Source organism: Phoca vitulina, unplaced genomic scaffold, assembly GCF_004348235.1.
Source record: "Phoca vitulina isolate PV1807 unplaced genomic scaffold, GSC_HSeal_1.0 scaffold22, whole genome shotgun sequence".
NCBI lineage: Eukaryota > Metazoa > Chordata > Mammalia > Carnivora > Phocidae > Phoca > Phoca vitulina.
The window spans coordinates 28,176,911-28,203,814 of record NW_022589725.1 but is presented as its reverse complement, the minus strand read 5'-3'; the positions used below and the strand labels follow the sequence as shown (position 1 = coordinate 28,203,814).

The following is a 26,904-nucleotide window of genomic DNA, read 5'->3' as shown; positions in this document are numbered from 1 at the left end:
CAAACCCTCTGCTCTGTGGAGTCTTTTCCATTGCTCTAGCACTGTAGGATGTCCTTGAACAACTCCAGTACGTGTCATCTTAGTTCTGAACGTTGGCAGTTACTCACTTACATGCAACTCATGTCTCTTACCGTCTCTGAGACTTTATATTAATATTGTTCCCTGGTTCTTTGCCCACCAACTGGCCCCTAACATCAATTTTTCATGGTTTCTTCTTCCTCCTTTGAAAATACTTCATACTGTGCAAGTTGATGCTTCGTAAGTACTTGCTCATCAGTACACAGATGAAGGGCTAAGTTAAGCTGGGCATTGCCTTCTGTGAAACCCATAAGTGCTGACCTGGTGACCTTGTAATCACATTTCTGAGAATTAAGAACTTGGCTCTCATGTTCAGGACAGCTCAAATTGCTGTTGGTAACACCAGAGAGCTGGCAATATCATGGTGCGCCAGCATCTGAAGCTAGAATCTCTGAAGTTTGGGACTGAGGAAATTTGGAAGACTAGTTGATTCTCTCCTTAGGTGTATGAAGAACTTGAGACCCAGATTTCATTAATTTGCCCAAGTTCACACAGTGCATGAGCTGTAGCCCTTGGCTGGGATTCGTGTACCTGGGACCATGTTTACTGGCAAGCTTGGCCCTCTGGTCTCACAGCCCTGGATTCAAGCATGCCGGGACCAGCAGGAGAATGGCCTTATACACACTTTACCTTGTATTAGATGTATCATTTATCATTGGAAATAAATATTTGGTTCAACAATTTATGGTTTATTTTAATTTCTCAAGATACTGACCTTGCGTTCCTAGGTCTCTCACCTATTTCCCTTTTCCACACCCTCTGCCTTAGCCAAAGTGGATTCCTAGTTTTCATGACGTAGGCCTTTGTTCATACTGCTTTCTGCACCTGGAGAACCCTTCACCCTTATCTCCAAACATCCGAATTCCCACTGGTCTCTGAAGACTCAACTTAGAACTGCCTTGACGCTGTGGATTCTCCTAGATGGGTGGTTTTTAAAAATTCTTTAAAGTTTCGATCTCTTTTGTCATACTGAAGTATTTAGGGGGATCCTGATATAAAATCAAAGACCAACTGTTTTCATTGAAGCAGTGGTAGGGGGCTCAGAATCCTGCCCATCTACCTCAGAGGATTGGCTTGGAGCACAGTGGGAACATCTTTGCCCTTGATAATTAAACTCTTTCCAACTTTGGACCCCTACAGCATTTGTTCTGAATCCTTCTTGTGGCTCCTTATCACTTAAATCTTGTCTGATGTGGCACCTTTTCTATTAGAAGGTAAAGCTCTTTGCAAAGAGTGTTTGTCTAGATCCCCCATGTTTCTAGAACAGTGTCCCACCCACTGAAGATGCTCAGGCAATACTGTTAATAAATTAATTAATGTAATTCCCGTCTCTGTAGATTAGAGCATGAAATCCAACAGTTGAAGCAGAAGATCTGTGAGGTTGATGGTGTTCAAAAAGGGCATCGTGGGACCTTGGAGGGAAAAGCTGCTTCTTCCAGCTTGCCACCCAGTGCTGAAAAGTCTCACCTGGTCCCTCTGATGGATGCCAGGTACTGGACATTAAACTGATGCCAAATCTACATTTGTGATATGAGTTAATGGCTTATTGTACCTCATATGGTCCAATTTGCATATGGAGGGATCTATCAAAGGTGACAAGTGATTGGTGTCCTTGAATTGTGTATGCTTTGTTTCCATCAATTGCTGCCTGGTGGGGAGAGGTATCATTTGAAGGAAACCGAAGACTGGGGACTGGCCAACCAGATCCAAGGAATGCTGGTGCAATGTTGTGTGAGCAGGTAGAATTAGAAGGTGCAGGGAAACCACCTCATCCAGAAAGGAGTGAACCAAGTCCAAGCTGAGAGGAACAAAGAGGTAGAGCTAATTGAACCATACCAAGAAGAAGGACCTTGTGCTGACAGTTAATTTATGGAAATATTAATTACAAATAGATGAAGTCTGTAACAAAAACTGTACTACTATATTCAGAATGAACATGAATAGCATATACATCTGATGCTACTATAGTAAAATGATTTTCAACTTGAGTGGCATTGTAAATTGCTCTGTGGCTTAGAGCTTTCAGATAAATTGACTTAATCATTCTTTGCCTATAAGAAAATGGATTATTTTCCTCAACTCCATCTGTGTCATGGGGACATTTCAGATTGGCCAGTCATGAGCCCTGGGCGTTAGACAATATGTATTCAGATATCAAAATGTATTCAGAATGCTATGAGCCTCTGTATCCCCTTAAATCTAGGTCTGCATCTTCAGTGGGGCTAGTTTAACATTTAAGTAAAGGTCCAGAGAAGTAATTCATTTGTAAGTGCCCTTGGCTCTGGGTCAGCTGTGTATGATTTTCCTTTCGGTGCTGAAAGGTAACTACCACATTTTATTACCCTATCCATTCTTCTGTACTGTTTTGCCTACAATATTAATCTCTTTACCTAACATTTCAGAAATTCATCCAGGCATGGTCAGTAGTACCGAAATGTTTCTAGGACTGTGCGTGTGTTTAGAGAGATGAAAGCAGATTCTTTTTTAGTGTGCTCAGACATAAACATGCAAAACAGTTCATTTTAAATAATCCATCTAATCAGTGTTTCTAGAACTGGGGGAAGGAGAGGCTAGAACTAAGTGAGCCTTCCATGTGGGCAGCCTGAGCCACTAGAAGGATTTTAGCTGGAACTGAAATTCCCTGGTCTCCCCAGTTCCGCTGGGTGGATGGTGTGTACTTCCTACAATTTCACTTATGTTCTCGAGGGTACCAGATGTCTAGTTGACAACTGCCTCAGTAGTCAACCGTTTCTTGCTTCCACCGTCTCAGCCCCATGCCAGGGAGTTTGGAAGGTAGAGAGGCCTTTAAAATATGGTTTCTCCCAGCCAGGTACCAATGGAGAGACAAGACAGAGCAGAAACAATTCAAGCCATTGTTCCTTTGGGATAGTGAAGATTCACAGAGATTGTATCCACTTTTTTTTTTTTCTTTCAATCCTCTTAAATGACTTTGTGATGTGAGAAATAACTGTCACTATTTTCCATGTGAGGGAACTGAGGCTTGCTGAGTGAAGTGCTGGGTCTCAAAGTCAGGGCTGAGGCCATGGAGCCTTCCAAAACCTGTGTCTGTGATTCTTCTCCGCCCTGCAGCAGGGGTTCCACCAGGGAGATCCAGGAGAGATTTGGATGGGATCACCTGTTCTCCGTTTTATCCTCAAGATTCTGTTCTTTGTCCATTACTCTCTTGTTTTGGGAAAACCCAGATAGTGAACACATGGCACTAGATTTCTTAGAACGTAGAAGAATGTTCCAGGTCCCGAGTTGTTATGTTTGGCATTTAGAATGAGAAAGTTCCTCGTTTTGAAGGGCATAATGAAGAAAGGATCTCACGTGCCCTGTATAGTTAGAAGTCTTTAAGTACCACCGAGCCCACCTCTGTTGTTTGCAGGATCAGCGCTTACATTGAAGAAGAAGTCCAAAGACGACTTCAGGACTTACATCGCGTGATTGGTGAGGATAGCAGTGCATCTGCCGATGTGGTGAAGGTGAGCTGAGGGGGCCAAGCCATCGGTCATACGTTTCCAAGACGACCTTGCCATAAGGTGGTGGCAGCGGCAGTGATGGGCTCCTTTATTATTGTTCGTCAGTGAGAAAATTGAGATGCAAAATGTTCTAGAAAAATTAAATATTGCTTGGGTGGAGCTTAACAGGTGATAAACAGTGCTGATTCAAGAGAAACTTTATTTTAAAATGTTGTACTTCTGGGGAAAATGCGTAAGTGAATGTACAGTCTTCTAAAACATTTTATTTACTTTATTTGATTTATAAAGATTCTACATATAACGTTTTTCTGTTTTCTCCAAAAATACAACCAATTTCCTTAAGTATTTAATTTTGCTTGATAAATTATCCTAAGTAGATACATAATTTTGCTTTTGAGAAGATACGTATTTGCGATGTTGATTTTTATCAAAATAAAAACATTTCATTCCTATTCTGCAACCTAAGAAGTGTCCTAAGGAAATTTTGTTTTTAATATTATTCTTAGAATTTTAAGAGTAGGACTAGATGCTTCAGTTCCCTTACAGGCAGATGGATCGATAGAGTCGTGTTTACCTCAGGAATATAAATTCTATAGAAGGGTTGTCATTGTTGAGCAAGTATGCTTCTTTAGAATTTTGTTCCCATAAATATTTCTAATCAAATCAGTTTCTTTTCCCTCTATGAACAAGCTATAATTTAATATAGAGGGCTTTTTATTTTCTTATCAGGATAATGAGAAACTCCACAATGGCACCGTTCAACGTAAGCTAAAATATGAGGTAGGTAATGATTTTTCAGATTGATAAGGTCGCCTTAAATTATGGCATGCTTGTGTGATTAAATTTTCTTAATGTTTAGTTGCATAATTAGAATTTTGAAGTCCCAGTGAGATTAATGGCTAATAGGGGAGGCAAGCTATTATATGGACTTAAAATTAAACGGAATCCTGCAGATTGAAAACTGCTTGGACTTTATTTGAATGGCATGTGACTGTGGTGGAGGCCCCTGGCCCCGTTTTTCATTTGTAACAGTATCCTTTCCTTTGGTCTGTATTTAAAAGGCAGAATTATATAATCAGAATCAGATACAGGGTTTGGAAATGAAACTGAGTACCTCTTGATGTTTTAAAAATCCTGCTCATTTTATAGACTGAGTTGGCAGTAGTACAAAAGACATACTCTTGGTTGATTCGCTTATTTCTCTGGTGGATTGTCAAACCAAGGTTTATTTGGGCATATGATTTATAAGGTTTTACTTGTACTTTCCTCCATGAGGGACTTGTCCTTCTCATACACTCCTAAATTAAAAAAACAAAAACACCCCCAAAGTACTAGGTGGTAGAAGTCTCACAGATGGCGCCCATACACTCCAGAACAGAGATGAAAGGGTGGGTGTGCCCCAGGAGGCTTAACTGACTTTGGCCACTGCCACACCTCCCTTCAGTCATGCAGTAATGACATCATCTTCCTCTGGACATCTGTCTCCCTAGCAGATAACCTTGGGAACAGCAGGACGTTGCCCTTCGTTTCTTTGTGCCCACTGTGCCTGTCCTGTAGCGGGCGCCCAGTAGGCCTTTCACAGAGCTGGTTTGTAGCTGTGGCACTGGTGGTCTAACCAGGGCAGGTATAATTAAGAATTCCCGTGAAGTGAGCCAAGAGGCAAGAGGAAGATGACCAAGGTGGAAATACTTGTCCATTTCTTTTGGCCTTGTCATCTGATTGTCATTAAGTACGCCCTTATTCCTTTTACATTTTGGACATATGGTCATGGGCTTGTTTTCACAACTGAGGCTGACCTTTTGAAAATTGAATCAAAGATCTTAGGATTTGTTTTGGAGCAATTAAAATATTAGACCAAGAAATGGATACTGTGGATCAATCCCATGCAACGTTTTTTTTCTATCAAATACTCAGCAATTTGTAAGATAAGTAATATGGAAATTGATGTTCTGTTTGTGAATCAGATCATCTGTTCTTAAATCATGTATCAATCAATATGAATGGCTTAGGCTTTCGATTTAACCTCTGCATTAATCTACACAATGAAACCAATGACTGCAAGAATCTTCATGTGCAAAAGATTTGCAAAAGGTGCTGCCACGTCCCCATTTCAACTGTTTTTGACATCTTGAACAGAAAAGGTATCTTGCCCCGTTGCTGCCCAGAGACGTCACTGACACCAACAGCAGAGAAGAGGGGAGGGAGGTGGATTTGAACCACCACCAGGGTCATCCCAAGACACAGAGCTTCCCGGGCTCTATGGCTCCCTCCTCAGGATCACAAGAGAGAGCCCGCCAGGGAAGTCACCAGCCCTCAGGACACAAGGCGCTGCAGACCAGTGCTTGCAGACATGGTCATCCTGAGCATACAGGCTGTTTTCAACCAAAATGTTTCAATCTACCTGAAATCGCTTTTCTTAACGAAAGCAACCCCGGCGACACAAAACGTGTTCAGCATAGGTCAGGAAATCTCAGTGAGCTGATGCCTCATAAAGATGAACACAGCTTGGGAATCGAGTCCCACTGGAGTTTGCTGCAAGATTTGTCCCAAGAAGTGTCTATAAATAATGGAGGCAAGCAGACCAGGCGAAGCAAGTTACTCTGCTTTGTCCTCTCTGAAAGCATTTCTAGTGAGGAGAGGGCCTCCCACAGCATTCCTCAGAGGGCACCAGCCTCAACGTTTTGTGGTGAGCAGCAAGTTGAGGGAGAGTTAGCTGCTAAAAAAGTTAGCTCTCCACAGTCCCTGATAAATAGCAGGACAGAAGGAACCAGTGGGTTGCGCTATTTTTGCCACAGGCTCTCAGACCTTTACAAAGATACCGGTAGTCACCTGCTACAGTCTGGCACAGAGGTGCTCCGCCACGGCAGGCATGTGGGGGGCCTGTGTGACCCCCGTGGGCTCACCTCCCACGTGACAACATTGATCAGAAGACTGCCGTTTCTGAAACTCTTTCCCTTGGATGCACCCCTGAAGTCACATGGGGTGTCTTCGGAGTCTTGTTCTTTCCCCGGAGAGGCTCAGGCTGGCCGCAGCCACAGTGAGGAGGCAGGGACCACTAGGCCGGTAGAGAGTGCGGCGCCTTTCAAAGCACCAGGCCTTCCCACTGCCTCAGGGGCTGCAGGATCCCCAGGCTCCTGCCCAAGCTCAGTCTGCCGCCTAGGATATGAAGGTGCTAGAAGGAGCTGTGCATTTAAGCAGACCCTTGTGCAGTTCCCAGCCTGGATGCTGAAACTTCAAGAGCACCCTTTAGAAGACTTTCTTGAGCACGTGGCTCGTTCCCTGCCAGAACTTTTGGGTGACGTGAACAGAGTCCAGGGTGTTTACTGGCTTGCTGTTGCTAACTGTGCAGAACCTGACCCTCAGCCAGCATGTTTGCTCCTGCTTCATTCCATGCTATATGCTTTGGTTCTGTCAGATAACCCATCAGGCTCAGTGGCTGTTTTTCATGCTCTACCTCTCTCTGGACTAGAGGAGATTCAAATTGGCTTCGGTGGGCAGAGCATCAGATTCCTGGGCTCTGCAGAGAGTCTCCTGCTCACCGTATTTAGTTACAACAAAGCCCTCTGTCAGCAGATATGCCGTGACCTCCTGACTGTCCTGTTGCCTGAGTCTGAGGTCCCTGCCTGCACTAACCATCCTTTGTTCCAGCAAGATCTGGTTCAGCTTTCTCTTGATTGGAAAGCAGAAATCCCGGATTTAGTTTTGACAAACGGAGTTCGGTTGTCATCCAGATTCCGGAATACCTTGGTTGACATGATTTACTTTCTTCATGGAAATATGCAAGTCAACATCCCCTCTCTGGCAGAGGTTCAGTTATTGCTCTACACGACTGTCAGAGTCGAGGGTGACCCCGCCCAAGACGAGTGCCTGTCGTTAGTCCTTCTGAACACCCACATTGCCCTTCTGAGGGAAGATCGAGTTTTCTATCCCCACGCCCAGTCTCTAAACACACCTCCTCCAGGAACACAATTTGATGTGACCAGATGCCGTGCTTTGAGCGAATTCAGGTGTGTTGTTGTTTCAGAGAAGAAAACATTGTCAGCCGTCGAACTTATCTTCTTCGAGAAACTCCAACTCCCATCCAGTTCAAGAAGTAGCCCAGCCAGGCACTTCGAAGAAGCCCAGAACGTCCAGTTGTTAGCTGGCATGCTGGGTCTTCCAGGCAGTCAGAATGCGGCACCTGAGGTCTGGAAACTGATCCTCAGCTCTCAGGATGAGGCTCTGTGGCTCATCTCACATTTGACAAGGCTCGAGGAAGGAAACTTGTAAACATATTCTGCATGTTTTTTGAGATTTTTTAATAAAACGAACAAGATGAGAAGAGTCAAGAACTAAGACTATCTCTGTGTAGCTAATTGATCCAAAATTGGAAAAATCTAGACCTCTAAAATAGAAAATGTAAATATTCTAAATATTTCCGATAAAAGGAAAATAGGGGATAGCAGAGCACTGATAACATATCTTTATCACCACCCTGCGTCATTTTCTTAAACCTCAACCTTGTAAATTTGGGTCTGCCTCATTATTTGTGAGGTGATTAAAGCATTTCTGATTGTTTTTGGCTTCATGTCGACTTGTAGTATGGTGGCTTGGAATCTGTCTGTGTCTGCTGGATTCCGGCAGGCTAATTTGTGCTGCTTGAGAAAGTGCCCGGTTGGCAGTGACCTTCACTGACATCCTCCGTTTTCGCCATGATTAGGACAGCTGTGTAGCAGAGCACATTAGTAATGCATCAAGCTTCCTGGAAGGACCCAGGGATTTAAAATACCCTCCCCTCTAATACATGGAATGGAGGCAGTACCACATGCCCTGCGGTGTCTTCTTGCTCAGTTAATTGCCTTTTCCTTCCTCCTCTCAGACTTTTTGACTCTTATTCTCCAATCTATGTGATTTCAGCTCCTTACTTGTTGGTTTAGTTTTGACTCCCCTTCCCCCTATGCCACATGCCCCCCACATGCCAGTTCTTTCTCTGAGTTTCTATTACTTCTGTCCTAGAAAGGCTCTTCATCTTCAAGTCTTTTTCTCACAGCTCCTTCAAGTGATCTTATCAGCTGGAGGGTCACCTCAGAAGGCCTTTGGCACTTTCCCCTGGCTGCCCTCCCTCTCTGCCTCCCGCTAACCCTTCATCACTCATAACCTCTGACCGAGGTGTTCTGCTGGCCTCCCTTCCAAGGTGAGTCACGCCCATAGTGGCCTCAGGTACATCTCTCTTCACAAAGTACCGTCTGGTACTCAGCTGCCCTCCTCCTCCGTGAGAGGCTTGAACCTAGGCCCTGTAGAATCTTCCTCTCCTCTGAGTGACCCTTTCTTTTTTATCCACCTCTGTTCAACATTCCTATTGAGGAATCAGGTTGCATGTCTTTTATTTATTAGTTATTTCATCGGATTCTGGGCTGCTCAGCCAGTGTTCTCCTGTTTCTTGGGTGTGTATGTTCTACTAAACTCCAGAGTCTTAGAAGGAAGGAGGTGTTCTTCACTGCTCTGTCCTCCCTCTGCCACTTCCAGCCAGGATCATGCCAAGCTCATGGTAGGTACTCAGAGAATGTCGCAGGCAGTTGAACAAAGCGATTCCATGAAGCCATTTATTTTAACCCTGGCCTGGAAGGGTCATTCTCTGTTCTGGGCAGACCTTTGGATGATGTGCAGCATAAATGTCATCGCCCCTCTCTTCATTTCTACTCCTAATTGACGAGAGGGGCGCTGTCAAAGCTTAGCCCATCCCAAAATTCACCGTCTCCCTTTGGCCAGGAAGTAAGGACCTTCCGTCTTTCCCCATCAGAATTAAAAGCTACTTAATATGTTCTCCATCTCGTCATTAATTTTCCTCTAGGCAGGTCTGGGGCAGCGAATAGGAAAGGGCAGGAAACTGGAGGGCACATTAGGATGCACACACTATGGCTGCTGCCTTGTCTGCAGTAACCAAGTGGAGGCTTTTTGTCTTTTTGAGGCAATAGAATTCAGATGTTTTTAGATGGAGCCTGTTTTTGTCCCTTCCACCCTCTCAGTGTACACACACACACACACACACACACACACACACACACACACACATACCCTATTGCCTTATACATGAAGGGTTTTGAGTCTCTGATGAGGACATCGTTAAAATTAGTTAGCTTGTCACATTCTTGGCTGGAAGATCTTCTCTTGTGGAAGAAATTTCACAAATAAAGCATAGTAGTCTTCTAATATCAATAATTTTCACCTAATTTCAATTTTTTTTTGCTTTTTTCAGCAAATACTTTCTTAAAAATTGCCCCATTTGAGCATTTTCTCAACTATCCTTGATCAGAAGAACAGAATTAATGATCATAAAGAACAGAGGGAGTGAAATTTAAGATGCCAGCAGAGGGATGCTATAGTTGGAAGGGAAACAGTACATAAACAGTACAAAGATTTTAACAAAGAGTGAAAAATATTAGACTCATTTGTCTTCATAGGTTAAAAAAAACATAATTCTAGTAGGTTATGAGTTATGGTCTTTAATATTGTTCATAGATGGAGCATGCAGCAAATATGAGCATTGCATAAAAGTCGTATTATTCATTGTAACTTCTTCAGTCTGCTTTATGATCCAGGCAGGTCACAATGAGGATTACATTCAGATCTCACCACATAATAGAAGCAGCCTCCGGCGATTCAAATTTTACATGTCTCTTCTCTCACCTAAGCATGCTTTTTACCTTGGGAGCAAGTATGGTTCCCTGATATGAAAATTTGATTTACTATCCATGAAGTAAGTACTAAGGTTGTCATACCTTAGGTTGTCCCTGTAGAAGCCAGCGGATTAGTCTTTGCACCTTTACCCACTGTGGCTTCAATCCTGGTGGCCTCCCTCCATCTCCACTGGCTCATTCTGTAGGAGTTCTGAGCCCATGACGCTACTATAGGGAGCAGGTGTGAGCATCTCCATATCCAGCCTAATGTGGGATCTTCTTAGTTATAATGAGTTCCTGCATCAGAAAAAAAAAAAAAAAATAGGTTCATACATACTTCGTTATGTGGCATTTCCATTGTTGTCGTATGGGCATAAACATTTACATTGTGGAACTTGTTAATGCATTCTAGACAGTACCTCTTTGAGTACTTTGAAACAGTGATTTCATCTGAATTTGATTAAAATCCATTTTGCTCGCAGCTGCCTGTTTTACAGACTTGTGGTTGGCAGGGTGAATTTATTTAGTCTTTGTTGAAAAACATTTCAAAACCATTTGTCTACCCTTTCTCATTACTCAGAAAAATGTAAGTGCATCCTTTGGAGAGAATACTTATGCCTCCCAGCAGTAGTAATTACGGTAATTTTTATTTACATTCTTTTTCCTAAATGATTTCACTTTTATTAATAGATTAGAGCACTTTTATTATTGCTTCTTTGAAGGCCAAGCAGTCTTATTGGTTAGACCAGTTTCTAGTGAGGTTATTTTGTTAATTTAGTTACACAGCCTCCAGTATGCCTCTTAGGACAATTCTGCTTCATCATTTAAGATATCTTTTGTGATAGATATTATATAAGTCGCTATTGCCAGGTGACCAACCCCCAATTTTAGTGGCATTAAAAAAAGCTTTCATTTCTTAATAATGGTTTGTAAGTAGGTTGAGGTGGCTTTACCATTGGCTCCATATGATCTGCAGCTCAGATAGGGTTAGTCTACTCAAGATGTCTCATTTTGAGGTCTGTGCTGAAGGGTCAGTGGCCATCATAATGATGACAGAAGCACAGAAGATGTGGATGCATCATGGCTGCCAGCGTCCCATTGGCCAACACAAGTCATGCAACCAAGTCCAAAGTCAAAGGGCAAAGAACACTCCATCCACCAAGAAGCCATGGCAACACTGGGTATAATGCTGCTTATGTAAGGAAGAGAAAAATAGGGACCAGTAGTTCACCATGTGATATTTTATGTCTAAGGCTCTTATTTAAAGTAAAATTCAGATAAAACTTATAGGACTTCTCCCTAAGGAAAGTATTCAGGTACTGGGAAGAACATAGGTCACAGGACCTTTTAAGTTACTTAGTTCAGCTGGCTTTCCGGTTCAGTCTTTTCTTGATACCTCTAGGCTGATCACTGTCTACCTCAGAGCAGTTCTTCACTGGGGACTGCTCTTATTGTTAGAGCATTCTTTCCATAATCTTCGTTACTGTGATCTCCATCTGCAGGGTTCATCCATCCTTCACATTCTTCTGTAACAGAATAGAACATGTCTGTTCCACAGTCTGTGTTATAACCTAACCGTCTTTCAGGGAAGACCATTATCTCTCTCGCCTCCTCTGATTTTCCTTTTCTACCTTCAACACCCTTCAGTTCCTCTGCTGTTTCTTACACAACATGGCCTCCAAACTACCACCATCCAATCTCTTGTTAGGGTTGCACCCTTGTAATTTTTTATAGCGTCCAATGGAACTGAATGATTCAGTTAATAAGAAGGAAGGAGAGTCTATTGTAAATCACTTCTCCTGCCTTTTAATATCTGGTTGAAATCTTTGGTTGCTGAAGATGCAGTGGATTACAGTGATAATAATCCCAACCACCCTTTATATTGTGGTTCACAGTGTACCAAGTTCTTTCCCATGTATTGCTCCTTTTGAGCCCCACAGTGATTGTCTTGGGATGGAGGAATTGTCGTCAATCTCCACTTCAAATTTAGGAATTTAACTCAGAAAGGATAACTTGATTGGGAATTGGAATCAAACTCAGACCTTCTTACTTCAGAACATACATTATTTCCACAATGCCAAAGTCACTCCCTGGTCAGTTATTCTTGACATTGTCTGGGTAAATTTTTTTATTGATTTATTTTTCTCATAGGAATGACTATGCTAGGGATGAATATTTGGAAGTATTATGAAGTTGATTCTTTTCTTACTTGTGAGTTCTTTTTTGGAATTTCTAGACATTAAAGATTATTTCTCTTTTTATGAGTTGTTTTTTTTTCCCCAAAAAAATTCCCATGCAAGTTTCTTTGCAATTCCATTGTTCTCTTGTATGAACCTATGTCTCCTTTTTGTTCTTTGCATTTTTAGCTCCTATAGAAGAAAAGCTTGGATACAGTCCTAGCATGAATATGGTGCAGATAACCATGTATGCTCAACATTGCTCCTCTAACTGAAGCTTAAATAATATGCTCTACAGACACCTGATAGAATCCTCCCTCTCCTTCCAACTTTAATTTCTCCTGGGCCTTAGAACTGAGCACAGATTGAACCAAAACCAGGGCTCCGCAAAAATCAGTGAGTGGAGATGAGGGATACTTTCATGGGTAATCAGTGACATTGTAGAACTAGAAAGAAGAAAACCTGGTTTTCCCTCCTGAACATCCTAAGCTGTCAATATTTATGTTTGGCATAAGAGCCACTTCGCAATTTTTGCCCTGTTCTCATTCAGTCATACTAGACCCATTCTTGAATCTTTTGAGAATTTCATCCATCTAATGGTGAGTTATCCAGAGATAATGACCATTAAAGGGACCAGTCTTTCATGATCTAGAGAAAGATGGTAACATTTTTAATAGTTTCAAGTTGAAACATTCATCAGATACCCAGTCTTTCCAAACTTTGAAACCATGTTGATCACCTCAGATCTATATGGATGAAATAATCTATTCTGGTAAGAATCATGGATTAGAAATGTTAGCCAACCCTTTTGGATTTACCCTAAGGCCACTAAGGGTAAATAAGATATTCCACAAATATCTATGTCCAACAGTTTGCCATTTTCTGGTTAGTTTATCCCTACAGATCTATATCAAAATTAAAGAAATACTCCTTTATTTGAAAACCCTTATTTCTGTTTCCCCTTGGAAGTATTTTTAACTCACCTCACTTTAAAATGAGATCAGGTTAGTGTTGTGTCTTCATGCCTGGCTGTTGTGACAGGCATGGTCAGGGGACGCCTGTAGTATGTGTGACTACCTCTCTTAGCAAACTCCACTTCAGCTCCGTGTACTCAGCTTTCAGAGACGATGTGGCATTAGCACAAGGTCCCCTCACAGCAGAGGCAGGTGTCACCTTCTGGAGATGAATATAAACATGTCCTGACTCTTGACTTTATTCATAATTTACACTTGCTCATACAAGGTATCTTTATTCTCTGCTTCTTATAACATGGCTCATACCTAAACATGGAACTGATCCTCATCATCTGCCCCAGACCCTTGTTTTCAAACTGCTGGGGCATAGGAGGTCCTTGATATATCCTAGCTCTAACTAGAACTATCAGTATGGCCTGTGTGGTGGAAAAAAAGGAGGGGATCGAAATATGAGCTATGCTGGGAACAGAGAAAGGAGAATTGGTAATTGCGTTAAAGCTGATAAAAACCCAGCCTGTATTTGAGAAGCAAACCTTGGATATTGGCTCTCAGAGATCAAACGGCAGTTCTTAGGTCTGACCTTGTCCTAGTCAGAGCATACAATGAATCCCACCATCTGGTACATAATTAGAGTATTTAGGGGAAATGTTGATGACTCCCTGTAGAATTGGTCCATTCTGTGCCCTCTGCAGTGCCGACATTGATCCAAGTGGATGTTAATGCCACTTCCTATTAATTTCCTTAATTTGTCCCTTTTGAAGGAGACAGCCTGAGTAGGAAGGGAAGATTCTAATCTGAATATTAAAAATGTAGCCTGTGTTCTGCTTGCTTTTTTTGGCTAAGGATCCAACTCTAGTGTTTCCCCAACAATGGAAAAATAGCATATTTGTTGACACAAGACATTATTTCATTAAAAGCTACCAGAAAAATATTTTTCTGTATCTTATTTTAAAAGATGATATTTCTTATTTATAGAAATATAACCCAAGTTACTCATTATGTACTTTTGCTTGACCTTTCATTTCTAAATAGATCCACTCCGCAAGTCATTTAAAGTTCCTTGAAATGTCCTCCATATTTATCCAGATCTGCTGTAAGATGTGCATCCGGCCTTTCATGTTTCTTTACCTCCTCATATGATGTATGACCAACTTTCCTTCCAAGTCTAAGCATCTTCTTTGCCACATGTGGAGAAACTGTGACTGATTCCAAAATAAATAGTTCCATAGAAATTTAAAAGCTCCCTTAAATAATAGGATATAATATGATACAGCACATGTTTACTTGTCTAGCATGAAACTCAAGATACTCAAAATATAGCTACATTCAAATAAAAAATAAGTTTAGGAGACATTTATGTTAGTTCTCCTTCCTCTCCAACGTAAACGTAGTTTAGGAGAATGTCAGGAACCTTTCACACTGTGTCCTGAGAATTCTACATTCTTCGTGAAGTTGGCTTCAAAAAGTAGTTCCTAAAAATTACACTGCAGCAGTGGTTTGATGGAAACACATACTCTTTTGATTTGTCTCTCTGTTCATCTATGCATGGATAAAACTCAAATGTCTTCAGGTCCCTAGCTTATTTTTCAGTTAATCATTTCTGCAGTTGTACATTTCTCTACACTCATTAATATTTAGTTACTCTGAAATCTTTGAGATTGAAGTAAACTGTGCCTATGGGTGGTAACAATATTTCTAGCCCCAACATGCTATTAAACAATGGATAAAGAAGTATCCATCTTCTCAACACAGGATGCAGTTAAACTTCACTGTCTGATCATGTGATTGGGGCAGTGGCTCTTTTTTTTTTTTTTTTTAAGATTTTATTTATTTATTTGAGAGAGAGCACGAGCAAGGGGAGAGGCAGAGGGAGAAGCAGGCTTCCTGCTGAGCAGAGAACCCGGTGAGGGGCTTGATCCCAGGGTCCTGGGATCACGACCTGATTTAGGTGAGTGACATAACATTTAGGTGAGTGACATAAGCATTATAAGATTTAGGTGAACGACATAAACATTACAAGATCCAGTTCCTCCCAGAGAATGGGTTCCTACACATTTACCCAAATTTGTAAATTATCAAAGGCAGGGTTTTTTTTTCTTTAATGGATCAGTGAGCCCGAGCTTTAAGCAACTTTCCTTTTACTAGGGATTGATTTCACAATTATAAAATTCTTAGAAATAGAGAACTTTCCAGTCTTAAAATGTCTATGTAGTAACCAGACCATCACTTTCAGTCTTATTCCACTTAGAATGTTGACTTATAAAAAGAGAAAGCTAAGTTGGCTAACTTTAGAATGTAATCCATCTGGAGTGGAAAAACCAAATCTTTTTCAAAATTTGATGCAGTTGAAAAAAACTAAAGGTCTTAGAAATTACAGAGACTTTGTAGAAGTTATTTTATTTTGTATTCCCAGGATCTAGCCTTGTGCATAGCACATGGTGGGTGATCAGTAAAAGATACCAATGTTTGATTGTATACCCGAAGGGTGCCTATAAGAAAAGGCTCTTAGAAAGTTAAAATTAAGTCACTATTGCTTAGTTAATAATATACCTGGATAGTTTTGGCTGCAGTTCTTCCTCAGTAAAAGTCATGGCATTTAGATAGCCATGTGTATATTCATAGTTTTGCTTACTCAGTGCCCCCATCACAATTTTCTTTTTTTATTTAAATTTTTATTTTAATTCCAGTTAGTTAACATCCAGCATTATTTTTATTTCAGGTGTACAATATAGTAATTCAACAGTTCCATATATTTCCTGGTGCTCATCATGACAAGTGCACTCCCTTAATCCCCATCACCTTAGTTCATCCATCCCCCCTCCCACCTCCCCTCTGGTAACCATTAGATTGTTGTCTATAATTAAGAATCTGTTTCTTGCTTTGTCTGTCTGTCTGTGTCATTTTTTTCCTTTTCCTTATTTGTTTTGTTTCTTAAATTCCACATAGGAGTGAAATCATAACATATTTGTCTTTCTCTGACTTATTTCACTTAGCATAATATTCTCTAGCTCCATCCATGTTGTTGCAAATGGCAAGATTTTGTTCTTTTTTATGGCTGAGTAATATTCCATTGTGTACATATATCATATCTTCTTTATCCATTCATTAATCGTTGGACACTTGGCCTGCTTCCATAGCTTGGCTATTGTAAATAATGATGCTATAAACCGCCATCACAGGATTACTGCTGGAATTACAAGTTTACTTGTCAGTCTGCCTCTAAACCAAGTCCCACAGGGCAGGACACTGTCATGTGCACAGTTGGGTTCCTGCTGTATGGATGGGATTTGCTAAATACTGTGCCCATTTCCATAGACATGAGACTGAAGTGCAGAGAGGGTGGGCGGGTGACTGTTAGGCTGAGACCAAGTCCTTATGCTAGGATTTGATTCTCTTAGAGAAAGAGAAGAAAGGTCTTCTCTTTCTGCTCTCCAAATCTTTGAAGTGAATACCCATGGGATCCCAAGTGATTGCTTCAGGGATACTCATTATGGTTGAGTTTCAGTACCGAGTATTTATACTTGATGCTATTATCCACATCTTTTTAAGAACCCATAATACACATGATAATACACTGTTCCTAGTGAATTTGATTACCTTTCTTCCTTCTTCCTTTTCCTCATTCTAGGCTCTTAGGATAGAGAGAGCTCCTCATCAAATGAGCTGTGGTATTGGCCTTTGGGTCTAACTAGTAGGGAGAGCAAGGTTCCTCCTAAGGTAGGGTGCGTGGGTCTTTATTTCTCAACTAGTATCATCAGTTGCTTGTTGTTGCTTCAGTTCCTGAGAGCAGCATTCCCCTCTGCTGAGGGGGTTTTCCCACCGCTGCCAACTTCAAGCTTCAAACTCACACACACTGCAACAAGTGGATTTCCCAAGTGATTGTGGCAGATCTGGAGAAGAAATTCTGTTCCTACTTAAAAATATAGTTATTAAGTATGGCATAGAAGATTTCGGGGCTTAGGCAGCAGAACAAGAACTTCATGGCTCAGCTATGGTCAGAGACATTTCTTAACAGTAAATGTGCTCTTTGAAAATCATTAAAACTACTAGATTATTTCTCTTCCTTCTCACTCTTCAAATAGATAAAACATAGTCCATGTTTCAGGAAATGTCCACCTTTACAGTAATTTGGAAACATACTGTCAGTGAATTGAAAGGTCTTTTGGCAGTGCACATATCGAGAAACTGTTTTTTAAAGAATTTCCACTGTGGTTTTTGACATCAGGGACAGCTAAATAGGTGTACCATTTCGATAAAATTAATGGTTCTTGTTTTGGGTGACTGGCCATGCAGGGAAAAATTAGATGCTCTAAAAGGCTTTGTTAACTTCCAAGCAGGGCCAAAATATTTACAGTGTCCTCTAGACAAAAGCAGTAATCTGAGACAGATTCTACACCTCTGTGTCATCCAGAAATCCGAGCTTCCACGTTACACCTGGCTCAGGATCCAGGACCACATTTTGCCCAGTGCTTTTTTTAGTCAAATAGGAATGGAATCACTGTGGAATCATGGAGTTTCCATCTTCTTAAATTCTGTGTATGTTGAAATGTCCATTAGCTGGCTCTATCTCAGATGGATGAAATTATTTAAAAATTTCCTGATGGCAGTGTTACAGTCGATGGAGGTGGGCTGGCAGGCATCATGGTGCACAGGTGAGCACTAGGTTAGCCTGAGTTCGAATCCTAGCTCTGCTACCTGCCTCTTTCATATTATCTTGACTCTCGGCCTGAGGCCCCTCATCTGATAAATAGGGTTCAGTAATGGTTAATACCTCATGGGGGATCGTGAGTATTAAATGAAATGATGCATATAAACTGTTTAGCCCAGTTCTTGGTATATAGTAAGTATTTAATAAATGCTAACTATAATTATTACTGCTACTGCTTTAAAAACATATTTTCTTGTGTTGTCTAAAGCCCCAGGTTAGTGCAAATGATAAGGATTGTTCAGAGATTTCCACCCAAAAATACTCAAGAGAACTCATTTTGAAGATTTATTTTTTTCATAATGATTCCTTCTCAAACCCCTCTGGCTTCCCACCATCCAAACCATAAATATTTGTCAGAGCCAGGTTGATTACTAATCAAATGAAGCCTAAAGAAAATACTTGGTATTTATTTTAATTGTGGTTTAAAGAGTTTTCTGTACTACACTGGCTTATAGAAATGCCCAGAAGTTAAAAATGAAGTAAATTTGAATAAAATCTCGAGTTTTTGGAGCTTTATGTACAGCAATCTGATAGTCTCTGAAGAAAAAAGAAGTTTGTCAGATGATCAAGACTTTTCAGAAAGGAATCTGGTTTACATTGATTTTTTTTTTTAAAGTTGGGATATGTAATCTGTCTCTTTTTTCACTTGTTCTTATAAATTGGAAGGAACTTCAAAGCCAAACAACATTTTGAAGTGCTTTTGCCCTAATTTCTTGAGATAGTATACCTAAAGAAATGGTCTTTTGTGATGAGAGAGACTTAACATTTCTCTTTCAAAGGAAGCCATCATTTTTCTAAATAAACTCCACTAATTTGATGTTCTCTTCTCTGCTTGAAACACATTTTCTCCTGCCTGCCCAAGCAGGGTATTTGCTGAGGAGTGATCTCGGTTTCTCTTTGTTCTCCCTATCTGATGTGTCTTTGATAGCGGATGGTTTCTCGCTCGTTGGGAGCAAATCCAGACGACCTGAAGGACCCAATTAAAATTAGTATTCCACGCTATGTGCTGTGTGGGCAAGGGAAGGACGAGCACTTCGAGTTTGAGGTCAAGGTAAGTGCCCCTTCTTTACTCTTCTGGAGGAATGGAGGCTCGAGGCTCCCAGGGCTTTCTCTATCTTTTTTTTTTTTATAAAAGGAGATGAAGCTACATGTGAACATCTTGTTTTGTAACAGATTAGTCATGCCCTCCTTTAAACTGGTCTGTGCAAGTCTAGACTGTAGCACATGGAGAGAAATTATCCCATAGAAGGTGGTGGTGGTTGGGGAGTCAGGCAGACATGGAAGAAAGTTCTTGTCACTTACCAACCCGACAGGTAGGGTGACCAGCCCTTCCAGGTTATCCAGGAGTTTTTGCTGTAGGTATTGGAAGCTCCACCCCTGGGAAACCATTTGGTGCCAGGTGAATCAGGACAGTCAGTCACCCTATCCCTGGGCTTAAGCTCAATTTTCTTATCTATAAAAATGGGAATAATAATGTTTATGTTATAAGGATATCAGCTCACATAAAGTGTTGAGTCTAGTACCTGGTATATAATAATAAGTTATAGCTATTGCTTTTATTACTACTGCTGTTTTTATTGTTGTTTCTATTATTATTAATTTAGGAAGGTTTCCCTAATCTGTTTTAGGCATTATTTGATTTTTACAACTTTTCAGGAAGAGATGTGTCTGCTTCCTTACATCATTCTTTCTGAAATAATGACTTCATCTGATTCCTAATTTAGTTCCATTGACTCATAACACTTCATTAAATATTGCTGGATGCTCTCCCTCCTCAAGGAATTAATGATGAGTCACATTTCTTCATTTTCAAGCATAGTTGAGGTTGTTGATGTAATGACATCCACTAGGGTCACAGTCTGCAGCTGCATGAGGGTGTTCTTGGAAGTGAACCTCAGACGGGGAGTCTGGACACTGAGGTCTTCAGGCTCTAATTCTGCTTCACTTTGTTGAGTGACCATGAGTCTTTACCTTCTCCGAGCCTCAGTTTTCTCATTGGTAGAATGGGGAAATTGGATCACACCAGTGGTTTCCAAACTTCTTCTCAGCAGAGACGTTTGTTCAGCAGATTATTTATGAGGAAGGGCACTGCAGAAAGCGGACCAGCGTGGAGCTGCTGTAGGGTGGGAGAGTGGAGGGAGCCTGAAGCCAGCCCTCCCCACCCCACCCCCAACCCCGGCCCCCGACCATGCTACTGGGTGCTTGGGATCAACCTCTCCCTTTAGGCATGCATGTCTTTTCCAGTCTTCCAGGAGAAACAATGCAAATGCATCTTATAATTAATCAAGCTTTTAGATTCTTATTTCTATATACTGTTTTCCTTTTTATTTTTTAAACCTAGGCATTAATTTATATATTTGAGGTTCCTGTTGAGAGTACATGATGTCTGGGTGGTGGTGGTGTTGTTTTGAACTTTACTGGCCAGATTGTGTGGTTTCTTATTCAAATGTTATGCCATGTCCATGATCCGGTACTTCTCACTGCCCCTGACTTAATGCCTAATTCCTGCTCAATTTCTTTTCTCAGTCATTTGAAATTGTATGTGTGTGTGTGTGTGTGTGTGTGTGTGTGTGTAGCTCCCTTTGTACATACATGTTATATTGATATGTACACATATATCAAAATAATTTCTGAAGGTATGTGTTTTAATCCCATATTTTAAAAAAGATTTTATTTATTTGAGAGAAAGAGAATGAGAGAGAGAGAGCATGAGAGGGGGGAGGGTCAGAGGGAGAAGCAGACTCCCCGCTGAGCGGGGAGCCTGATGTGGGCTCAATCCTGGGACTCCAGGATCATGACCTGAGCCGAAGGCAGTCGCTTAACCGACTGAGCCACCCAGGCACCCCTAATCCCATATTTTTAATTAGAGGGTGAAGACTGGCTTTTATCAGCTCAGAATTTGAATTCTCCTAAAGCGAGAACTCACAGCACTGGAGGACATGCAGTGATTTTTGTTGATGCATAATATTTTTTTTTTTTTTAATTTTTAAAAAGATTTATTTGAGAGAAAAAGAGAGCACGGGGAGGGGCAGAGGGAAATGGAGAGAATCTCAAGCAGATTCCCTGCTGAGTGCAGAGCCTGTCATGGGGCTCTATCTCACGACCCTGGGATCATGACCTGAACCAAAACCAAGAGTTGGCCACTTAACTCACTGAGCCACCCAGGCGTCCCAAGATATATTTTATTTTAACTGATAAGTGTGTTAATAAAATATAACTATTAAATTGATTTCATGCATAAAAGATAAGACATGGATAAAGAGGATACTTAATTGCTATAGTATGATCTCACTTATATGTGGAACCTGAAAAACAAACCAAGCTCACAGATACAGACAACAGATTGGTGACTGCCAGAGACGGGGTAGGGGTAGGTAAAATGGGTGCAGATGGTCAAAAGTTATAAAATATGTCCTGGGGATGTCATGTACAGATTGTGATTATAGTTAATAATGCTGTCTATTTGAAAGTTGCTAAGAGACTAAAAATTTTTTTTTTAAGTTTTATTTATTTGAGAGAGAGAAAGAGGGAGAGAGTGCACAGGAGCAGAGAGGAGGGGCAGAGGGAGAAGGAGAAGCAGATTCCCCCCTTAGCAGGGAGCCGGAAGTAGGGTTTGATCCCAGGACCCTGAGATCATGACCTGAGCCGAAGGCAGATACTTAACCAGCTGAGCCACTGGCACACCCCGCCAATTCCTTATCATCTCTTTCCCTTTCTTTTCTTTTCTTTCCTTTTCTTTCTTTCTTCTTTCTTTATTTCTTTCTTCCTTCCTTTCCTTTTTAATTTTATTATGTTATGTTAATCCCCATACATTACATCATTAGTTTTAGATGTAGTGTTCCATGATTCATTGTTTGTGCATAACACCCAGTGCTCCATGCAGAATGTGCCCTCCTTAATACCCATCACCAGGCTAACCCATCCCCCCACGCCCCTCTCCTCTAGAACCCTCAGTTTGTTTCTCAGAGTCTGTAGTCTCTCATGGTTCATCTCCCCCTCCGATTCCCCCCCTTCATTTGTCCCTTCCTACTATCTTCTTTTTTTTTTTTTTTTAAACATATAATGTTTACCCTTGGGGTCACAGAGAGTAAATCTTAAAAGTTCTCATCATAAGAAAAAAAAAATGTAACCATTCCTGTGTGGTGACGGAGATTCACAAGACTTAGGAGGTGATCATTTCATAATATACATTATACACCTGAAACTAATATATTGTTGTATGTCAATTATACTTCAAGAACTCAAAAAAAGAAAAGAATTAGAACAAAAGCTGAGTTGATTTAAATAAAAATTGCAAGTAAATAATAGTTCAGGCCGTATCAGATCTGGCCAAAATTGTGAAGATGCTACTGTGAAGGCAAGTTAGAGAACCCAAATACAGAAAATCATGTGGGACCTTTCAGAATCTCTGCTTTCACCTCAGAATATATAAAATCCCAAACCAAAGGGTTCAGCTTTCTTTGAAGGTATCAAAGCCAAGTTCTGAAAGCATGTCATTGTTTTGCTTTCTTTTTGTACTTATCCCAGGTGCTGTAATCAGCACCAGGAATGACCTGTGAGCATTTGCCTGGAGAATCCCCAGTTCTCTGTGTAGGATGGGCCACCAGACGCATTCACAGGTAGGTGTGCTGAGCGTCTCACATTCTCCTGGGGATACTCAGTCACAGAAGTCTCAGGGCCTCAGTACTAGAAACAAACATGACCCGAATGTACAGTCCCTCTCTTGAACAAAACAAAAATGGCCACGCCCCAGCAAACACATAGCTATTGGGGTGTGCCAATGTCCTTTCCAGGCTCTGCCAGTTAATGTCCACAAGAGACTAACTGTAGAATAGGGACAAAGACACCTGCCTGGTTGGGTTGGTGTGAGCAGTGTATGAATTTAGGTGTATAAAGTGCTTAGAATGGTGTCTGCCGCTTCCTAAGTGCTGAGTAAGTGTTTGTTTTTAAAAAAAATAACTAAATTTTTTAAAGATTTTATTTATTTGAGAGAGGGAGAGAGAGAGCAAGAACAGGGAGGGGGAAGGGAGAGGGACAAGCAGACTCCATGCTCAGCAAGGAGTCAGACGCAGGGCTCGATCCCACAACCCTGAGATCATGTCCTGAGTTGAAATCAAGAGTTGGATACTCAACTGACTAAGCCACCCAGATGCCCCATAAAAAAAATAAGTAAATTTTTAAAAGGCATAGGGACTGAGTGAGATTTTACCCTTGGAATCCTAATGACTTTCGATGTACAGTTGTGTCTTTGAGAATTTTGGATTTTTTTTTTCATTTTGATTGTTCATTCCCCCCTCAACATTCTTGAATTTTAAAATTAAGTATGGGGGCACCTGGGTGGCTCAGTTGGTTAAGCGACCAACTCTCGGTTTCAGCTCAGGTCATGATCTCAGGGTCCTGAGATTAAGCCCCAGGTCAGGATCCACGTTTAGTGTGGAGTCTGCTTGGGACTCTCTCTCCCTTTCCCTCCCCCTGCACTTGCTCTCCCCCCCCAAAAAAAACGAATAAATCTTTAAAAACAATTAAGTATGACAACTTTTCCATCCATTATCTGACTATCTGATGCATTGGCAATGTTTTCTAGAACATACAGTCACACTTATGATAACAGTTTGGCTACTACTAAAATCTTTTCTTGGTGAACCAGTGGATTTAAGGTGGCTAAGGTAAAAAGTATTATTTTTTAAAAGTCTATTTAGTTTTAGACCTTCTTTGAAGGAAAATCTGATGTTAATGTATATAGATATTTTATACTATTACACTTTAAACTTCAGAAAAATCTTTGCTGCTTCTTTTTTAAATAAAAATCAATTTCTTTTTTGTACCTTTCCCCCATGATGGTCTTAAAGGTCTCCTGGGGTCCTGAATGCACCTGGCAAGGCTCTGTGACCAGCAGGGGAGGGTCTTGATTCCTGGTATAAGACCCCTGTTGACTGTATAACTTGCTGGTGGTTGCTGCCAGTTCATTTAAGGGGCCAAGCTGACCCATGAACACACAGGGCCCCCTGGGTGCAAGTCTTCATGAGCTGAATTTGCAGGCCCCAGAGAGGGGACTGGGAAGAGGCACTCAGGGGTGTAGCTGCCCAGAGTTCTCTCCACTTCTCCTTCACCCTTCCTGTTCCCTCTGCCTCCTGCCCTTTTCTGCCTGCCTTTCCTGAGATAAAATTCCTTAGTTACTTAAGTCATGCCTTTTTCCTGTCATCCCCAATCGGGTAGCTCTAGTTGTATTGTTCATTGCTGAATGAATAGTCATGAGCCTGGTTAAGGTACATTTGAGATCAGGTACAGGGAGTGGGATATGGGGGAGGAAGGGAGACAACAGTGGTTCTCAAATGCTCATCTTCTGATCCCTGGTCAGTCCCATGGAGTTTCCCATCGCTGGGCTTTAGAATGAAAAAAATCGTGTTTTTCATTAAACTAAAATTTAATACTTAATTCAAAAGGGCTGTCTTTTTGTATCTTCTTTATTCAGGGATTAAAAACAACTTTCTTTTATGAAGTAACTATGAGAATAGATATATAGGGTTTTGTTTTTTGGTCACATTTAATTTTTTCAATCAACTTTGTTAAGGCATAACGTATTTACATACAGTGAAATGCACACATTTTAAGTGTACTTTGAGGAGTTTTGACACGTATACACCCATGTAACCAGCACCCCCATCAAGACTTCAGACTTTCCAGTCAGTCCAGAAAGTTTCTTGTGCCCCTTTACAGTCCGCGCCCCTGCCCAGCCTCTAGGCGAGCTGTGAGCTGCTTTCTGTAATGACATATTAGTTGTGTCTGCTCTAGCATGCTGTGTAAATGGGACGGGGCAGCACTTACTCCTTTGTGTCTGGCTGCTTCCATGTAGCCTGATGCTTTGGAGATTCATCCACGTAGTTGAATATAACAGTGATTTGTTTCTTTTTATTGCTAAATAGCATCCCGCTGTATGGGTATATGAAAGTTTGTGGAATGGTGTCTGTCTTAATGTCCTTATTTGACGATACAGAAGGTTGTCATCTCCATGATGCACTCCCTCCATCTTCCACCCCCTTATTTTACTGATCCTTGAAGGACACGTGCCTGGGAACCCCGGGGTGAGGGCATCATTTCCCCCAGTCCTTGCAGTGATCCCTTCCAGCAGGTCACAGTAACACATCCTTCTGGGGCTGTGTCCATGTTCTCTCCAAGAGATGTCTGTCCTGCCGACTGCTGTCAGAGGCGGGCAGAGGGGCAGAGGGTGTGCCAGTCTGGCTCCTCTCATTCTGTGCCCAGTATCACTGAATGTCACCTGCTGGCTGGCCGAAGGTACCTGTCACGAGACGCGCTGGCCCTGAATCGCAGCCGGCACAGGTTATACCACTGACTGGACTACAGCAGTCATCCTAACACTCCGGCTTCACATGCTCGTCCGTGATTGATACAAGAAATCAATTACAACTGCGTTATAGTTGCCATTTTCAGTTAGCCAGGACCAGAGTGGAGAGAATTTAATTTTTAAATTACATTTTAGCAGGATACAAAACACCGGCCTGGGAAGTCTGTGGTTAAGTCCAACGGAGGCTGGCATACTCCTATGTTCTAGAAATAAGCTGATGTTTCCAGCATTGTTTTCAATTCTCTGCCCTTTAACTTACATATTAATATTTTAGTATAAAGAAAGAAGCCAACACTGGTGTATTTTTTAAATATTTTCTTTCCTGAGAAGTTTTATTTCTGTAAAAACTGTAGGTGATCTTACCAGGAGATGGTCTTCCTGTCTCCTTCCTAGAGTGGTGACTTCTGTGGTAGCTCCTCCCCCCACCCATCCTCTGTCCTGTCACCCAGTTTCCTCCCTTCGGAGCAGGTGTCACAGCCCACAGTCACATGGTTTTCTTCCAGTCACTGTCATGTTTATAGCTGGTCTTCTCTGGAGACGTAAGCCCTTGGGCCCTTATCACTGGGTCCCCGGCCCTCCCACAGGCCCTGACTGGTAATGATCACCCAGGAGATATAACTCAACAATATGACCCACACAAGTCCACCACCAGCTGCTCTCACTGGTCAGAGCCTGGGTAGAGCTTTGGGAATATGTGACCATGTGCTGTGACACAGCCCCCTACAGGCTCCCCATGCTCTGACTGTGCCTGTGGATTCAGTCATTGATCAGCCATCCCACCCACTGGGTTCCTCATGACGTGGCTGCCTCTCTCGTCGTCCAGGGCAAGGACGGGCAAATCAAGCTCCTGGACTGTGTCTGCGTGCAAGAAAGCCAGTGACTCCTGCCTCCCTCCCGACGTCCCCACTCCACCCTCCCGCACGCCAGCACGCACACGTCCCGGCTCTGACGGTCTCCAGCACCCACAGAGGAGTTCAGTTTTGTTCTGCACAGAGGGGTAGCCCTCTGCCCACTGTCCACCCCCTGGACATTATTCTGGGCACCTGGGCACTCCAGCCCCTTGCTCAGGAAGCACATGTTCTGGAGTCTTCTCTTATAAGGAGCCCTCTGGTGCCCTAGTCATACCTCCTCCCCCACAGGCTGTTCAGGAAAAGACAGGCCCCTGCCTTTCTTCAAGTGGTGGCAGGAGATAGGCCCTTCTGTGCAGAATCATTTTGGTCCACTTGTAGACCAAAGGAGCACAGGAGTACACACTTTACCTCGAACACACAACGTCCAAAACAAAACCGTTCCTCATTTCAGTCGTCTGATTTTGGTCAAAGGTACCACAGGAACAGTCACCAACTCTTGCCCCCAGATGTGCCTCATTTTGTTCTGACTCGTGGTCAGTGGCCTGAGAAGGAGAGGAGAGGCAGAGGAAACAAGGGAGGCCTGAGAGCAGGGTGGTGTAGCCTTGAGGAAGCTGT

At 41.9% G+C, this 26,904-nt stretch overlaps 1 protein-coding gene across 6 annotated transcripts in view; it reads left to right on the top strand.

The window, feature by feature from the left end:
- Positions 1-26,904, top strand: part of KIF16B (kinesin family member 16B) — a 298,817-nt gene that overhangs the window by 195,030 nt on the left and 76,883 nt on the right. For 4 of the 6 annotated variants that reach the window (XM_032419796.1, XM_032419797.1, XM_032419795.1 and 1 more), the window contains 4 exons: positions 1,416-1,568; positions 3,467-3,563; positions 4,290-4,340; positions 19,004-19,126. In XM_032419796.1, coding sequence (XP_032275687.1) covers positions 1,416-1,568; positions 3,467-3,563; positions 4,290-4,340; positions 19,004-19,126 — 424 coding nt within the window. Of the gene's footprint in view, positions 1-1,415; positions 1,569-3,466; positions 3,564-4,289; positions 4,341-19,003; positions 19,127-22,602; positions 23,024-26,904 lie in introns of those variants that run through there. The other 2 variants (XR_004301248.1, XM_032419798.1) reach the window with 2 other exon arrangements.